At 40.7% G+C, this 17161-nt stretch overlaps 1 protein-coding gene across 2 annotated transcripts in view; it reads left to right on the top strand.

The window, feature by feature from the left end:
• trim71 (tripartite motif containing 71, E3 ubiquitin protein ligase) overlaps window positions 1-14328 on the top strand; it is a 36447-nt gene extending 22119 nt beyond the window's left edge. For both annotated transcript variants that reach the window (XM_055055879.1, XM_055055878.1), the window contains 5 exons: window positions 2904-3038; window positions 8926-9168; window positions 9270-9767; window positions 10566-10706; window positions 10942-14328. In XM_055055879.1, coding sequence (XP_054911854.1) covers window positions 2904-3038; window positions 8926-9168; window positions 9270-9767; window positions 10566-10706; window positions 10942-11514 — 1590 coding nt within the window. In that variant the 3' untranslated portion in view covers window positions 11515-14328. The remainder of the gene's footprint in view (window positions 1-2903; window positions 3039-8925; window positions 9169-9269; window positions 9768-10565; window positions 10707-10941) is intronic.
• Window positions 14329-17161: the final 2833 nt, after the last annotated feature.

The following is a 17161-nucleotide window of genomic DNA, read 5'->3' as shown; positions in this document are numbered from 1 at the left end:
TTTATAATTTTAATAAATAGTCTACTCTTTGCAGACAGCGTTATTTATTGCATAATCTTTGTCCATAATGTAAAGTTCAAATCAACAATTTCTGACAACAGAGGCAAAGGAGCGACTCCAAAAAGCAGCTTTGAAACCTGCAGAGTTATCAGGGGCAGAAACGCGGCTGTTATCTAATTTGCCTGGAAGGTGGGGCAGAGTTGTGACCTTGGTAAATACTCGCCCCAAAACATGAAACACGAGCTTTTCCACTGAGGTCATATGACATTCGGACATGCATTATCTCCAGCACACGGAGCATGTGCCCCACCTATCCATTTTCTCAGCCTGACCCCTCGTCTGGTCGGATCAAGCTTCGTATCTTTCTGCCGGAGTGCTTATGTCACTGCGGGTGTTTGTTGGATTCTTCTGAAATTCCCAGATATCACAGGCCACGTGTCGGAAACTCGCTCAACATTTAGGCTCCATTTGTAAAGGAAAATAAATGCTGATCGCTTCAGTGAGGTTAAGTTTCACCAAATAAAGCTGCAGGATGTGTGCCAGGAGTCGCAGCGTCCAGCAGCACCTTGAGCCGTTCGGCTTGTTTGTCCACTTCTATCCAGGTCACTGCGGGACTAAACGCTGACGCCAGATAATATGTAAACACAGGCATACGCTTCTGTCCCCTGAGGTAGGAAATTTCCGTCCACTCTACACCCATTATCTCCCCTGACCTCTGACCTGGGACTTGTGACCTCCTAGTTGGTCAAAACTCTCTGCTTCTGCTCTGATTTTTTTTTTTTATTGGTTGGTTCGGCTGTCTTTGTACGCCAAGCTGTGCTCCTTTGGGAGCGTTGATGGCGACACAAAGCCTGGAAGGAGTATCGGATAAATGGAAGAGAGAAAAGCTGCTGTGTCACACTTTTCAAATTTCATTCGTAAACAATGTTGAAAGCTTTCTTTGAACATCTGCTCTCTGTTTTACGTACATTAAATCCTAATAAAATGCGCTAAGGTGCATGTTTGTAGCGTTATGAAATGCGAAAAATAATACTTTAGTAAACGTTGTAGAATGACCGTTGGTGGAAAGGTCTGGAGAAACGAGCAGCGAGTTGCAGAGAGTTAAAAAAATGTCCCTAAAGACTCCTGTCTCCAGCAATATTAGCTCCCCGTTAATTCCTTCCCTTCCTGCCTGATTTAGTTGTTCCTTTTGCCGGCCACATCGCGCTACACGGCCAGAGAAAAGAAAGAGCCCGCTGGGTCGCCTTTGTTTCTGCCGGGGTGCGATGGGGGTGGGCCGTATGCGTCTTAAGACAGGGATTGCGGATCACGACCTGTAGAGGTTTAGGTGACCTTTGATCTCAGTGGCAGATATGACAAAGGAAGCCTTATCCCACCTCCCCTTGGAGCCTGTGAGGTCCAGCTGACCTCGTGACCTCCCAGGAGATGCCAGAGGAAAAAGGCCCTGATAAAACCCAGTGGGCAGAAGGAGACAAAGAGAATACTCCTCATTTAGGCCAAATTGTGCGTTGTAAATGCTACGGCCCGTTTTTTTTTTCTTTTTTTTTTTTTTTTATTGCATCAGGTAGTAATAAAAGGGGCGCCTTTCTTTTAAAGTTTGATTATTTAATGTTGGCCTGTAAAATAAGACCAAACAGTATCCAGGCTGGTACAACAAAATCATTTCCTTTTTAAATTCCTGCCTCATTAAAATATTCTGTAAAGTTTAAAATTGTGTTCACTTTTGCAATTGGAACAAAAAAAAAAGACAAACAATAAAAGGTTTTTATTCCTAATTTATTTCCTAATTTTTATTCCTAATTTCAAATCTTTAAAAATCTCGTGAAATAGTATTTAATTACAGTAGAGAAAATCACACTTTCAGCGACCTCTTTATTTGCTCTTCTCAGGCTTTCTAACGTCTCATCCTCTCCAAACGTTCCAGAACCTGGTGAAAAATATTCCGCAGTCAGGAAGGATGTTGCCGTCTGGCATTTTTAGGCAACTTTGTGGACCTCTCATCTTATTTCAGTTGCTTCTTCATCTCGACTCTTTGCCAACATGTCATTGAAAAAGACTTGCAAATGAAAAGCACAGAAAAAAATGTCCATTTATAGGAATATGAATTATTTATTTTGGGTGGGGGGGAAACAGCTTCAGTTCTTTTAAGAGAAGCAAAGAAATGTTTTATATTCCTTCTTAACACTTTGACAAAGTTTTATCTTTATCATTTTTGACATTTGCTCTCATGTTCAGGATTTTTGTTTTGAACAGTTCATTTCTTGCATGGAGGATAAATTCTCTGGTTCTCATTTAGTCTAAATCCAGATTAGTTTGTCCCATAGGCTAAAGCTAACAGCTAACAGCTAGCTTAAAGACGACTCTTGTTTTTCAAGCAGTAAATGTCTTTCATTATTTTCATTATCAATCCATATTTATTTTTTTACTGTTTAATCTTGTGCTTTGGAACAGTCGCATTTCTCGTTTGGATTTGTTTGTTAAGGTTCACGTTAAACAACACTGCCTCTATTAATTACGTTTTCTAAAATAAAACTTAATTAAAAGAGTGAAAATTTCCCCAAACAGCAGGATGTTAATCGTTTTATGCGCAGTGAAGGAACTTCCCATTCCTAACCCATGTTTCCTTTTTCTTTGCCTCCAACCAGCGATTGTTATAAAAGTATGACGTTTAAACAATGAGCAGGTGTTCATCCATCACTTGCCTGGAAAATGTTTTCTTTTTTTTTCCTATTAATGTTTTCTGATGCTCTGTTTCCTGTTTTTGGAGGTCATGTATACTTTGTGTAAAATAACAAACCAATAAGCATATCCTGTGTCTCGGTTTCAATTTATTGATCGTCCTTTTATTTTCACGTACCTTGTTCAATTGTTTTATTTAAATTTTTTTAATTGCTATTTTTCAGCAAAGCATGGAAAAAGTGCAAGCCATGGCGGAGCAGGTGGAGATCAAGGCCAAGGTGGTGCAGACCGAAGTGAAGGCTCTGGTTCTGAGACACAAGAAAGCTCTGGAGGAGAGGGAGTGTGAGCTCCTGTGGAAGGTGAGCCGCAGTTTGACTCTGGATCTGGGAATAAAGCTTCGCTCGCCTCCATCCCATTCCAGTTTTGACTTGTTAAAACCAGAGATTTAGTCATTGTTTCATTCTAAGCAGCTTCAGATAGAAAAAGATGCATCACTCGTTACTTTTTATACATCTAAATGATGACAGAGGGCGGATACCAGTAGTGACACAATGCTAACCATGCTAATGATTCATCCTATTCAGGGTTAGAATAGCTTAGAGGTTAGTTTTATTTTGTTGTGATGTTTTTTTTTAAATTCAATTAGCTTTAAGTACAATTTAAATTCTGATTCCGGGTTTTTATTAGTTGAATATTGTTTTCAGTTTTGAATAGTTTTAGTTTTTTCATACTTTGGTTGATTTTTTTTTTTTTAGGTTCAGAATTCAAAAAGGTCAAAATATTGTATTGTGATTATGTCCACAGATCAGGTGATTAACACTCAACAGAAGATGGCATTTTTTGTCCATGTTATTGAATTATTATGAAACAATAATTGAAGTTTTTCCTCATCATCCTCACCAGGAGGATGTTCCATATTTTTGCTACAACAGGCATGAACTGCTTTTCTGTGGGAATAAAATCAATTTATTTCTTACAATAAATTGTGAGAATAAAATAAATTTCACAAAAGTTCAAAAGGCCAATAAGTAGATTCATAAACACAAAAACAGAAGATATTATATTTACAATGCAGTACAGTGTTTGTTTTTATAAACACACAATTTAGTTGCAAGTAGTTTTAGATTTTACGTTTTTATTTATTTCAGCAAAACGTTTTGGTTTTTTTCAGATTTTGTCAGTTTTTTTATTAACTCAAAACCAGCTATCTGTCTGATTTAAAAATAACTATAGAAAATATTTACTTTTCATAAAAGGTGAAACATTTTTTACCTTTAAAACAAAAAAAAAATGACTGGAAACTCCAGAAACATTAAATCTCAAAGTGTGGAAACCTCCTGCATGAAAAAGCTGTGCGCAACAAGCTGCTCTCTGGAAAAAGATTAACTGATGTAAATCTTTAATATTACACATTCAACGTTTATTTATTGGCTCCATGTTTTTAAGAGGACCTCCTTTGTATCACCTCCCGAGTGAAAGTTGCATCGACTCCTCCTCACCTTAAATCGTCAGGATTTCTCGGTCTTTTCTCCAAATGGGTCGACGGAGAACATGTGTGGTGGTGAAACAGGAAATGATCTCGTTAAATGTATAAATTTCTTCCTGTGGGTTTGGGGGGGTGCGGGGCAGTTGGCTAAATGAGTCAGCTTTGTGTGTGAAATTTCATTGTTAAGGATGACCATATGGGTAGCTTCAGGAGGTGCTGCAGCTAATCGAATGTGACGGTGATGGAGACGGGGAGGGGGAGGTCTGGTCCGACTCGGGAGGCTTCTTCCACACTGCAGGAGGGGATCTTATTGAAACAGTTCATAGCCTTCTGCCTCATGTCAGGAATAAGCCATATGTTCTCTGTTCTTCCTCTTTTGAAGTGGCTTTCTGGCTCCTTAGATTCCCCCCAATCTGTTTAGTTTGCACAAGGAGGTGAACGTTCTTCTTCACGCTCTAAGTTCAATGCTTGTGGGCTTTTAGTCCAGCTCCAAGTTGCAAAGACATGAAATTGCTCTGAGTTTTTAGCGAAGAGTTAAAAAAACCAGGAGGGAGACTCCAGCTCAGTTTTGCAATTTTGCACGTTAATGGTTGTTTAAAATAAACAATGCGTGAGGCGTTCAGCTGAGCAGCGAACAGCCGGTCAGCAGATCTGCTGAAAATTACCGATGTTTTTTGTGGGTTGAATGGTGCCATTGTTCAGGTTCGATTTGTCCACAGTGACATTTGCTTAATTATTTTATATATTTTTCAATTATTATTTGTGCATTTTTTGTTTTTTATAAGCCAAGTTGCTGTCATTCAAATGCTACATGCAATAAGATCAGTGTTGTTTCCACAGGTTGGAACTAAAAATACATTCAACAGAACATATAGAGAAGTTTCTTTTTTTATCATCTTTAGCTCCAGATTTATGAAACATGTCAGCTGAATTAGGGGGGAAAAAAAACCCCAAGAAATGTTGGCTGGTTTTAGGAACCCTATGGAAAATGCAGTATGCTAAGGATAGCATGCTAACTGCTAATATAAGATGCTAAGCCTGCATACAAGTAATTCTGTTATTAGTGTTTGTTTTGAGATGAGACATGACTTCTCTAACCCACGCAGTGAGATGTCGCCTCTTGTTTTCTGACAAAACGATGATCCAACAATGTATTTTGATTTAGTTAAGAAGAGAAACTTTAGTTATAGAACTTTTCTACAAAAATAAAAAAGTCAGATTTTTTTCTTTTACCGTTTTGTAAGAAAACGGTATAAGAAAATGCACTTAGTATTTTTTAATATGCATTTTGCTTTTAACACGCAGGATTTTATTGGTAATTTTTGACAACCGCAGTAAAATAACATCAGATAATGCAACAAAAATGTATTTACTATATTGTGATTGTATCCCTTTTTTTTGGATGTAAAAAGTCATTCAACAAACCACATAAAAAATGGAATTATCACATTGTATGTACATTACAAACCAGTATCGGCACATTTCCCATTTCTAAAGAAATTCATCTGAAGCTTTTAAACATATTCTTATTGTTTAGGATGTAATTTGACTTAACCAGGCAGATTGTGTCATGATGCCCCCCTCGTGTTGTCAGCCTCTCCTTTTAACGCTCTGGTGACACAGAAGCCGTAGTGTCCAGCGCTGCAGCGACGGCGGCCATGTTTCCTCTGGGTTTCACACGGCCGTTTGTCCAGCTCTGACCGCTGCTGCTCCTGCTGGATCAGATGAAAAACGTGATCACATCCTCATTCAGGCTCTGCCCCTCACAACAACCCGCTGAAACAAAGATGCAACAGTTCCAAGTTAAACAAAAGGCCTAAAGGGAGCAGGCAGAATATTTGCCTGCCCAACCCAGAAGTGTTGATCATGTCCGACTGTTCATTGTTCAGAAGGATTGTTTTCTGCTCTTTCAAACACAACTCTAGTAAGATGTTAATTCACCTTATTTGACGATCACTGTAAGTTATGATAGAACAGAATTATATTTACTTTTACAACCTCATGGGATATCGGTTCTTAAAAACGCTTTGCCAACATGGCTGATTATGCAGCATGTTGATTTTTAAAATGATTTTTGTTAATATTAAAGAAACCAGAGACATTTAGTTCTTAGCTGTGACGTTGCACGTCTTACCTTCACGCCCCTCCATCAGAGAGAGCTTCGGCTGTCTCCACCGTGTTTCCTCCTTAATCCCACTTACCGCACTATAAGATCAACCCACTCATCCACGACCAGGTAAAGTCCTTACAATCCATTCTCCTACCAATATAAGCCCATAGATTTCTGTCAGGCGTTTAATGGAACCAAAAGTGGATTGATCTGGTGTTTAAACAGCCTTTGTGGCAGAATTCATCTCCAACCGAACGGACTTGTAACCATTATTTATTCACTATGAGATTCTTACAGAATGAAGACCGTAAGTAAAAACAGGTTTGCAGTGTTATGGTTTAAACAAAAGCATATTTAATCTAGATCAGTGACGGGTTGGCGATGGGTGTTTTCCATGTCAAATATTTCCAAGCGGCCCACTTCTGTTTTCTAGTAAGAATAGGCAGAATGTTTCAGCCAGATGATAAGAAGTATGTAGCAACAGGTTGGGGAGGGGCAATTCACTCAGAGTAGCATGCATCTTGAGAAAACTCTGGTGCTTTGGGTAACATCTCAGTAAAGAGACCGTGTGCTCTTCCTCCAAAGTTGACCTTTGGTTCTTTCCACAGGCGTGACTTTATCCAGTTCTTTCTCCGTCATTTACGGCCACATTGGACTCCATTTGCAGGTCCTGTGTGGATCCTTTTCTGCAATCGCTTCAGCAACTGAACCACCAAAGTCGCACAAAACCTCGCAAATACAGTTGCTAATTATAGCAGTTTCTGTGATTGTCATGCTTGGTTGACTGATATTCATCTCTGTAACTCAGCATCAATGCTTAACTCCACATAAATTCATGACTGTGAGACTGCAGCAGCAACTTTCCTACAGACAGAACTCGACATACTTTATGTGACTGTCTTCATCTGGAAGTGTGTAGAAGAGACGTTTGCTGACCTGGGAAGTTGTAACATTTAAGTGGTGCTTTAAAACATGGCAGAATATCAAGAGCCGCGTCTGGCTTTCCCGTCTGTGCTTTGTTTCTCTGAAACCAACACTGGCTCACTCTTCTCCTCCGTCTGCTCTTCAGCCCAGGAACTAAAACTAGCTACGTATCTGTCACAAAGCCCAACTCCAGGCTTTGTCCTCACTATCTATAAAATGTAACTCTAGTCTCACAGATGCAAATTGACGTTTCAGATCTTTTGGCCTCTTTGGAAAGGGAGGGGACAGAGAGAAACAAAGAGCCAGTCAGTCTATTGTGTTGAACTTTTTTTTTTTTTTTTTTTTTTTGTCAGTTGATGTGAGAGGCCGGTCCGTGAGGCTCAGGTTCTACCAGCCTCCACCCTTTTTAGGCCTTTATGCTCTGGACCCCTAAAGAATCAGAAATGCAGCTTTTTCCTTCCTTTTAATGAGGTGCTATGTAACATTTAAAAGTTTGCTTCCTGTGTTATTTTTTCACACAAATAATGCATAGCAAAATCTGTATGAGCTTCTTAATAAAAAAAAAAGATTTTTATTTCAAAGAACCTGTAAAATTGATCTGTAAGAATTACAAACCAAAAGGATTCTAGTTTGTTGACAATATTTAAAAAGAAAACATTTTTTCACTTAAAGTTCAACTGTAAGAAAAACAAATCTAAAATGTCTGATATTGGCACACAGTTGCACAATAACTGTGGGGACCAATATTTGCTTTTGCTAAAGCTTTGGGTTTCCTTCTTTACAAATGAAGTTAGATTTGCTCATTGCTGCCCCCTAGAGGCCAACGCTGCTGGAAGCCGCTTGTAGTGACAAAACCATGTTTGTATTACTCTGCAGTTAATTTAACTCTTAAAAAATTTATAGTAAAATGTATCTTTAACAAGTTATTGCTGATTTCCTGTGATGCAGCACAGAAAAACTTTTAAATATAGTTTCTGTTTGAAAGAATCTGTGAATCTACATTTCCTTTGATATTGTTTATCTTCTTTCTGGGTTTGAATGTTACAACTGCACATTTGGATTTTCATTGGGGGATTTTTATTTTGTCCAGGGAGTTGGTTGAATAAAAATAAGAGTGATAAGTAAACTTCAATGTTGTATTTGGGCTCTGTATTATTTTCAGTATATAAGTTTGTATACGAAGTTTTTCTTTTCTGCTCCTTTTATCTGAAACAAAATTTCAGAAGACTGCAAAACAGCCGAAGCAGAGACACCTTAAATCGGTGCTAAAAACCCAGCTGTTTAGAATTTGCGTAATGATTTTGGTGGAATTTGACAAAATCGAGTATTTATTTTTGTTTTATAATTGTTTATGTCTTTCATAGAAAGTACCTTGAACTGGCTTGTTGCTAAAATAAGCCATGTAAATTAAGCTGATTTAATTTTCAGTTTAAAAGTCTTAAACTTGCTGAAACAATTAAAAAGGCAAAGCATCTAAAAGTATCTTTAGTTTCTTGTTTCAAAGCTGTAATTCAAACCGGCTGCTTGGAGGGCACTGTGGCGCAAAATAAAACTTTGCTCCATTTTGAAAAGGAAGATTTGTTGGAATCTGGTCTAAGAATGTCTTTATTGAGTCTCAAATTACCTTTACGCTGCATTGACTCTGACAGCTAAATTCACTCAGTGACGCCAGACGCTGAGATGTTCCTGCTGTTCTCTCATCTCTAATCCTACCCTCTGTTCCCAGGTGGAGAAGATTCGTCAGGTGAAGGCCAAGTCTCTGTACCTGCAGGTGGAGAAACTCCACCAGAGTCTCACCAAGCTGGATAGTACCATTGCTGCCGTGAGCCAGATGCTGGATGAGGGCCACCACCTGGACGTGCTGCTGGCCAGGGAGAGAATGCTGACCCAGCTCCAGGAAATCAAGAGTGTCAGGGGGCTGCTGCTGCCGCAAGAGGACGACCGCTTCATGTTCACACCTCCAGACCAGGTAGGGACTGACGCCAGATCTCTCACTCTGCAGTAATCACAAGCTTTATTGGTCTGGTTGTATACACGGCACTGTTTTCATATGTGAATTTGCTCAAACAGGCTCTGTACATAGCCATCCAATCCATGGGCCTGATCAGCAGCAGCGCCTTTGCCCCCGTCACCAAAGCCCACGGCGAAGGTCTGAAAAACGTACTGCGCGGGAAACCCTCATCCTTCACAGTCATTGGATACGATCACGACGGCGAGCCGCGCTTGTCCGGCGGCGACCCGGTGTCGGCGATGGTGATGTCTGTCGCAGACGGCTCTCAGTCCCCGGTGGAGGTGACGGATCACCAGAATGGATCCTACACCGTCAGTTACCTGCCAAAAACGGAGGGAGAGCACCTGGTGTCTGTGTTGGTGTGCAACCAGCACATCCAGGGCAGCCCCTTCCAGGTGACAGTCAAGTCCGGACGGAGCTACGTGTCCCTCGGATCCCAGGTGTCGTCTTTCGGATGTGAGGGGGAGGGGGACGGACAACTGTGTCGCCCCTGGGGCATCAGCGTGGACAAGGAAGGATATGTTGTGGTGGCGGATCGCAGCAACAACCGCATACAGGTAGAGCTGTCTGCTGGATCGTTCTCTTTACAGTCACACTAAACATGTCAGGGCTACATGGAGGTTTTTACGCTTAGCAGCTTTGGTGTAGAGTTTAGATTTATGACCTGAGCCGGCTTGGGTTTCTGTCATGCATTTCATGAACCTGCAATACTTACAGCACGTTTATGCTGTAAGTATAAACCTGCCAAAACGAGAATCCAAGATGTAAAGTTGTTTTGGTCTATTTAGTCTAAATAGAGATCTATTGAGGAAATACAGACAGTAAGGATTAGAAGTTCTTCAGACTGCAACAAGCGCAGCGGCTCAGTCATCTCCAGTCAAACAGCAGCTGAGATTGGGTCCCATCAATCACTTCCCAGAAGATTTGCCCTTCATTCGCCCTGCGGTTACAACAAGATGAAGCTGAAAGATGTTAAACAAAAGCTAAAAACGGAAGACGTTTCACTGCTTACTTCAAAAAATCGAAAGCAGTAAAGTCTCATTATGTCTGGTTTTCTTTGTGCTCTGGCCTATAATTAAAGTTCATTAGCTGAGTTGGGTCAGGCTCAGACACAATACCTACGCTCTGGGGTTGGATTTTTTAGGTCCGAACTAAACTCTAGTTCAGCGACATGAGATGCATTTTGTTGAGAAAGCTTCTCTTTACTTTGGCTCTCCAGGGTTCAGCCAGGATGTAACTCTTGAACTTAGCAGTTTAGTAACTTTCAGGTCAACTGGTTTCAACTGGTTATCTTTTTAAAATCCTAAAGCCAGACTGTTCAAATCCAATCGGTAAAAAAGAGTTTCTGTCAACAGATCTTCAAGCCTTGTGGTGCCTTCCACCATAAATTCGGCTCCTTGGGTTCTCGGCCTGGTCAGTTTGATCGTCCAGCCGGGGTCGCCTGTGACAGTCAGAGACGGATCATTGTTGCTGATAAGGACAATCACCGTGTTCAGGTATGTTGGCCGGGTTCGGCAAAATTACCGTGAAAAAACCTCTAACATTTTCCACTGCCATGCAGGACCAGAAATGTCTGGACAGCCATTTTGTATCCCCTGAACCTTCTCATCTTTTCACTTTGTGTTGGTCTTTCACATCCCATCAAGTTTATGGGTGTACAGGGAACTGTAGTCCTTCCTCCTCTCTTCATGTAAACACACACAGATTTAATTCATGATCTCTGCCTGACAGGTGTTTACGTTTGAGGGCCAGTTCCTGCTGAAGTTTGGGGAAAAAGGCACCAAGAACGGGCAGTTCAACTATCCCTGGGACGTGGCCGTCAACTCTGAGGGTAAAATCTTGGTCTCGGACACCAGAAACCACCGCGTGCAGCTCTTTGCCCCCGACGGTTCCTTCCTCAACAAGTACGGCTTCGAAGGGGCTCTGTGGAAACACTTTGACTCCCCCAGAGGGGTCGCCTTCAACCACGAAGACCACCTCGTCGTGACCGACTTCAACAACCACCGGCTCCTGGTCATCCGGCCAGACTGCCAGTCGGCTCGCTTCTTGGGCTCGGAGGGCACGGGGAACGGGCAGTTTCTGCGCCCCCAGGGCGTCGCCGTGGACCAAGAGAACCGCATCATCGTGGCCGACTCCCGCAACCACAGGATCCAAGTGTTTGAGCCCAACGGAAACTTTTTATGCAAATTTGGCACTCAGGGGAGTGGCTACGGACAGATGGACCGCCCCTCCGGGGTAGCCGTGATGCCCGACGGAGTCATCGTTGTCGTTGACTTTGGAAACAACCGCATTCTCAAGTTCTAAAAAAAAAATCTCTCTCTATTTTTTTTTTTTTTTTTGCATTCTCTCCCTCTGTTTGCTCTTTTTGCAGTAACTTTCCACAATGAAGGAAATGGAGAGGAGAGAATCAATCAACAGAAAGGCGGGGCCGTTCAGAGAGGACTGAGATTAGGCTAAAAAGACGTTTTTCACATTCACTACTACTCACCCAAACATATGTCTACTTTATACAATGGGGACCTATCCAAATGGACTCGTAGCTGCTCTCAGTCCTCTCTGTGCGCCCTTCTTTAAGATCCATCTCAGGGAATTCTTTCACTTCTTGAAATCTCGTACCTTCTGCTCCATACCTACCTCATTTAGCTCTTTATGAATGTACTCATACTCACTGAGCAGAGGTTTTAGTCCGTGAAGTTTTACAAAGAAGAAACGTCTACCTCTATACTTTATTTAAGAGACATAAAAGTAGATTCTTGGGTTGATATTTGCACAGGATTCATTGAATACTCTCTGTGCATTTTCAGTATGAGTAAGCGTGAACCTCCTGAATGTTGTTGCTGAGACAATACTCAGACCGCTGTAGAAGGTGCATGGTTGATTCTCATCAGTAGGCTCGGCTCAGAGAAGAAGACGAGGGTCAAGTAGTGTCCTTCCCTGTTTTTAGACTATTTAGGTGTTTTTTGTTTTCCCCCCTCCCCTCTTAGACAAGTAGATTGACCCTTTTCTCTATTTAGCTCAGTGGAGTTTGTAATTTCACAAATGCCGAGCAAGACTGTGAGAAGCAATGCCAGACTCAATGGAATCAAAATTAGCTCAGGTCATCGTAAAAACTGGTCCAAACGATCGGTTCTTTTTTCAGGCTCTCCTAGCTTTACTGACTAATGCTGATTTAATAAATTTATTAATGAGTAGAAGTAGGAAAAAAATGTCTGAAAATCAGCTCTAAAATGATCCCTGAAATGAGATATCTTTCGATCATGATCCCTAAACTTTTATCGCAAGACTGGGACGATGTCGCGTTTCCGCCGAAGAAAGAAAAACGAATATGCAAAGAAAGCATGGTTTTCTCCGAACGGGAAGACCCACAGAAAGATTTAAGAGTTGAATCCGTAGAGATCTCAACGTGTTCCTTCGCATTATCGTAGAAATGTAATTATAGAAGTGAAAGCTACTTTTTAAATGAGGCATGCTGTTTGACAAAAAGCCTTCAGAAGTAGACGCCTGTTATGGCCGTCCTGAGGACATTAATGACAACAGATTACAGGCCTAATATAATATATCAATCTCTTGGATTTAGATTGTGGTTTAAAGCCACGGCCTTTGGCTCTGAGGGCCAAAGATCTAGAGCAGTCCAACGAGAGGGCATCATCACATAGCCCTACCCTATTTATTTATCCTTAGATCTAAGTCCGACAAAAAGAACGCCTTCAGATTGAGCGTTAGTAGACGGGTTCCTCTAAAGATGGAGGTCTACAGACCAACTACTAGAATCAACCAAAGTTAGAATCTCTGCACAAAGGCCAGCTATAAATGTGGCGTTTAATGGATCTTAAAATCCCCCTTGAAACTTTTCTTTAAATAACTCGTTTGAAAAGTCTAACGTTCTTACAACTCGTGGAGTTTAGTTCATCGCACTGTCTTACATCAGGCTTTGGAGAAACGGAGTGCTTAGGTCCTAGATTACCAAGTACTTCCTCTCCCGAAGGCTCTGGCTATGGGAGCAAATGTAGAAAGTTTCTGTCTCGCAGAGGTGCTCAAAACGGAGAATACCCCGCACCAAAGAAAAACCCTTACGTTTATTGCCTAAGATCATTCAGCAATGCCATAGTTTTATCACGATTAGACTAGGAGTACCATCTCAGATTAGTCTTCTTTCTGTTAACTAACCCCATCCCCTACTGATTAATACAGTTTCTTTACAGTGCAACCAATCCCTTCGCCTCTTGATTTTTGTTTCCCTGGAAGCACTCGACAATATCAGGTTCTGTAAGCTAGTTTCTCATTGAAACAAAAAATATACCTCCTCAGACTGACTCTCGCTTCTGAATTGACGATTTGTCGACACAGCTTGGGAGATTTAGTGTCAGATAACTTTTACCTCAATGTTCTCACTTCGTTTCTCGTATACCTCAACTTTCCAAATACCTCAAGTTTTGTCCCTCATGGTAACGGTGCATTTAAAACTTCTGAATACCTCAATTTATTATTCCTTCTGAATACTTCAGTTTTTACTCTTTCTTGAAGGATTTTGTTTTACCTCACCAATACTTCCTTGTTTGACCGTTCAGCACAAGGACCAAAGATCGTTGTACTGTTTAGCGTTGAAACAGAATTTGTATAAAAACAGCTTTCGTGTCTGCCTGATCTACTGTAACCTGCCTGGTTAAATTATTGCCTTTTTTTTTTCTTTTGTTTTTTTTTTTTTTTTATCAGCAACAAAACGAATCGTTCCGATGCGAGCATTGTGCCAAAAACGACCTGTGAGAGTTCTGTGCCAAAACAGGATTGGCATTTGGACTGCGATGTTGTAGAGGAAGTGTCACTGGACCATTATATCAAAAGGTTTCAAATCAGAACAACTGAGGATAAATCTTCCTCCTCTGGTTTTGATGCACTGGGTTAACTCTAACCCTAACCCAATCCCTGGGCCCCATTTACCTTAACCTCACACTGACGTTGAACATACAGGTTTCCATGTGGAAGATGTCTCTGTGTTGCCGAGGGACGCAGGGTTAGAGGAAAAAACTGGTCTTAAAGAATTAACAGCTCAAAAGTGTCGGCCATTAAACGCACATGAATTTACCTCAGATTTCAGCACAATATACCAATCTTATCAGTGTACATACCAATCTTATCAGTGTACATTTCTAGGATGCTTGATGTTGCTTGAAAAGAGTCTGTAATCTCCAATTACGCCTAATGTGTGACAGCAGGCTGGCTCATTATTTAAAGGGATATTTCTGGTTTTATTCCAAAGATTACTAATCTTGAAGCTAACTGAGCTTTGAGGGAGTAGGGATGACTATTTACTAGTCATCACTAGGCATACTATGATTGTCTTGAGTACAAATACCATGGTATTAAGATAATTACCCAAAATGAGAAAGAACATGTGCGAAGCGTTAAATTTTTTGTTGTTTTTGTTTAAGCAGCAAAACACATTTATACATTTTAGAATCACTTTTGTGTTACATTAACTTGGTAACACAACAAATGTCAGGGAGCAGTTTAACTGGCCAGGCTATCTGCTCCGTTAGCTAGCCCACAGTCTGCTGCTTGGCAGAAGTGCTGATCATGGTATAACAGAAACGACGAACCTCTATGTATTAATCTCAACAAGCTACGTTTTCACAAACATGTTGACACTGAAGCGAAATATCCCTTTAAGCCAGACAGGAGGATGAGCCAGCTTGAGTGCAAAAAATATTGCTGCTTTGAACAAAACGCCTATCATCAACCAATGAGATTTTTTTTGTTTCTTTTTTTTGCTTTTCAGTATTACTCTGACATGTTCACTCAATGTTGCATCAGGTTTTTTTTTCCTTTTACACTTTTTTTTTAAAATTAAGATTGCAGAATTCTATCTTTAAGATCCTTAGGTCTTCACTCTTAAAGAGGAAAAATGTATTTTAAACCTTTATTTGTATTTCGTTTCATTGCATGCTTTAAAAGTTCTTGTATTATACTGATGTCTCCCAGATAGGTGTTGAAAGGCTCAGATAGGGTGGGTAGCTGATTGTTGGGATGTTTTTTTTTTGTTTTGTTTTTGTTTTTCCAAACAAAATGTATACCCAAAGATGTGTATATGTGTGTTTAAAAAGTTTGTTGGTTGGAATTAACTTTTGACCTTTGCGATTGTATTTCCTGTTGGTTTGAGGCTCTGCAGTGCGCAACCTGTTCAGCTAGCGACGCTTCTGTCCCCGAGAGGCCTGAGAGTTTCGACCCTTACATTAATTTGTGGTCAAACAGCCTATGATTAATTTCAAAAGGCAGTAAAAATTTACTAAATGCATCTGCCCTTTTTTAATTCCAGCTGCGTCCCCAACAAAAACCAGCATTCATCTCCCCTTGGTAAGCAAACGTGGTCAGTTGATTGCACCCCCTGCTGGAGCTGTAATGAACTGTGCTCAATTTTGAATGTAAGGGTTGCAAATTTATGATTTTCTTTCTTTTTTTTTTTTTTATTCCTCTCTGGCCTCTTAAAACTTCTCCAGGGAAAGAAGAATCGCGAAGCTGCACCAGACGAAACATGCAAGGTCATAGACCTCCCTTTTTGTTTTAAATGATTGTATAATCTTAAAAAAGTAAAAATAAAAAAAAAGAATTGGGGGAAATATGGCTTAGGAAAAATTTAGACAGGGGAAAAAAAATAAAATGAAAACAAAACTCAGGTTGTTCCCAGCAGCCTCGTGCTGCAGGTGTCTCATTTGAAAAAAAAAAAAAAGTCCCGTAGTGATAATGTAGTGACTTCTTCCCTCTTATGAACTAGTCTTGATTTTTTTTTCGTTTGCGTGTCCATTTAAACATTATGAAAGAAATTCTCAATCTGCTCAAAAAAAATTATTAGTTTGATTAGTTTCCTCTGATTATTGATATTTAGTTTTTTTTTCTTTGTCACCTTTCTTTTCTCTGACAAAAAGTACAAATGCTTCACACCACTCGACTCATAGGCCCTTTTAGAATGTATCTTGTGAAGAAAAGGGACAAATGGGTTCTTGTTGACGCTGTGCCTGCGCCGGGCCCCTGGGAGAGCTACGGGACGGAGCGGAAGGGGCCGTCTGGTGTCGCGAAACAAATAGTCGTGTTTGTTTCTAAACGAGCTCAGACATCAGCCAAAATACGCTGCCCAGATGGTTTGTTTTTCTTTTTCTAATGATTTCTTTCCCCCTCCGTGTCCTGCTCTCCCAGAGCCTGCCTGGGTGCGGCGTGAGCTCCGTGTTTGTGCGCTGCATCTGCAATATCTAAGCAGAAATCCACTGAATGTATCCTCTCTCAGTCCAAGAGGCAGGGCGAGTTGGCGTGGCCAGCTGAATTTAGACGACCGAGGCTGATTCTTGCTGATCCAAAGCCCGCTCTGTGTGTGTGTGTGCTCCAGTTTAACCTCTCACCACACACACACATGCACACAGATTGGGACAGAAGCGCAAAAGCCAGGCCTTGAGTCTAGGTAACGCACAGGAGACTATATTATAATGGCCGCCTTACCGCTCGCTCTCTGTACTCTGTGGACTTTAAACATTTCCTATGCAGTTCTTTTGGTTATTTTCTCTTTTGTTTGTTGGTTTACGCCTAAATAAAGTAGCATTTCTTTGACTTTAAATCTGGTTTCTGTCTTTTCTCCTAAGCGGCTCGAGTTATGTCCGCCTAAGGTGATCAGTTCCTCCTTTCCTCCTGTGTCTTGAGTGGACAAAGCAAAAACACAATGACTGCTTGAGGCAGGAAAAACACTCCCTGTGTTTGCTCAAACTGGTTTGGACAGTCCCTGGTTTCAGTGAGGGGGTGGGAGGTGAGGGAGACTTTAGTGCTTTAAAAACTTTAAAAACTATGTAGCTTTATGTTATTAAAGCTAAAGTTTAATACTTTTAAGACAAATTTATGTCTGATCATGGTTTCTTGATTAATTTCAAGTTGTCATAAGACATTTTGAATAAAGTCAAATTTGTATCAAGTG

Source organism: Poeciliopsis prolifica, unplaced genomic scaffold (assembly GCF_027474105.1).
Source record: "Poeciliopsis prolifica strain line A6 unplaced genomic scaffold, Auburn_PproV2 SCAFFOLD043, whole genome shotgun sequence".
In the NCBI taxonomy this organism is placed as follows: domain Eukaryota; kingdom Metazoa; phylum Chordata; class Actinopteri; order Cyprinodontiformes; family Poeciliidae; genus Poeciliopsis; species Poeciliopsis prolifica.
Note: the sequence above shows the minus strand (reverse complement) of the source record. Positions and strands in the feature narration are given on the sequence as shown.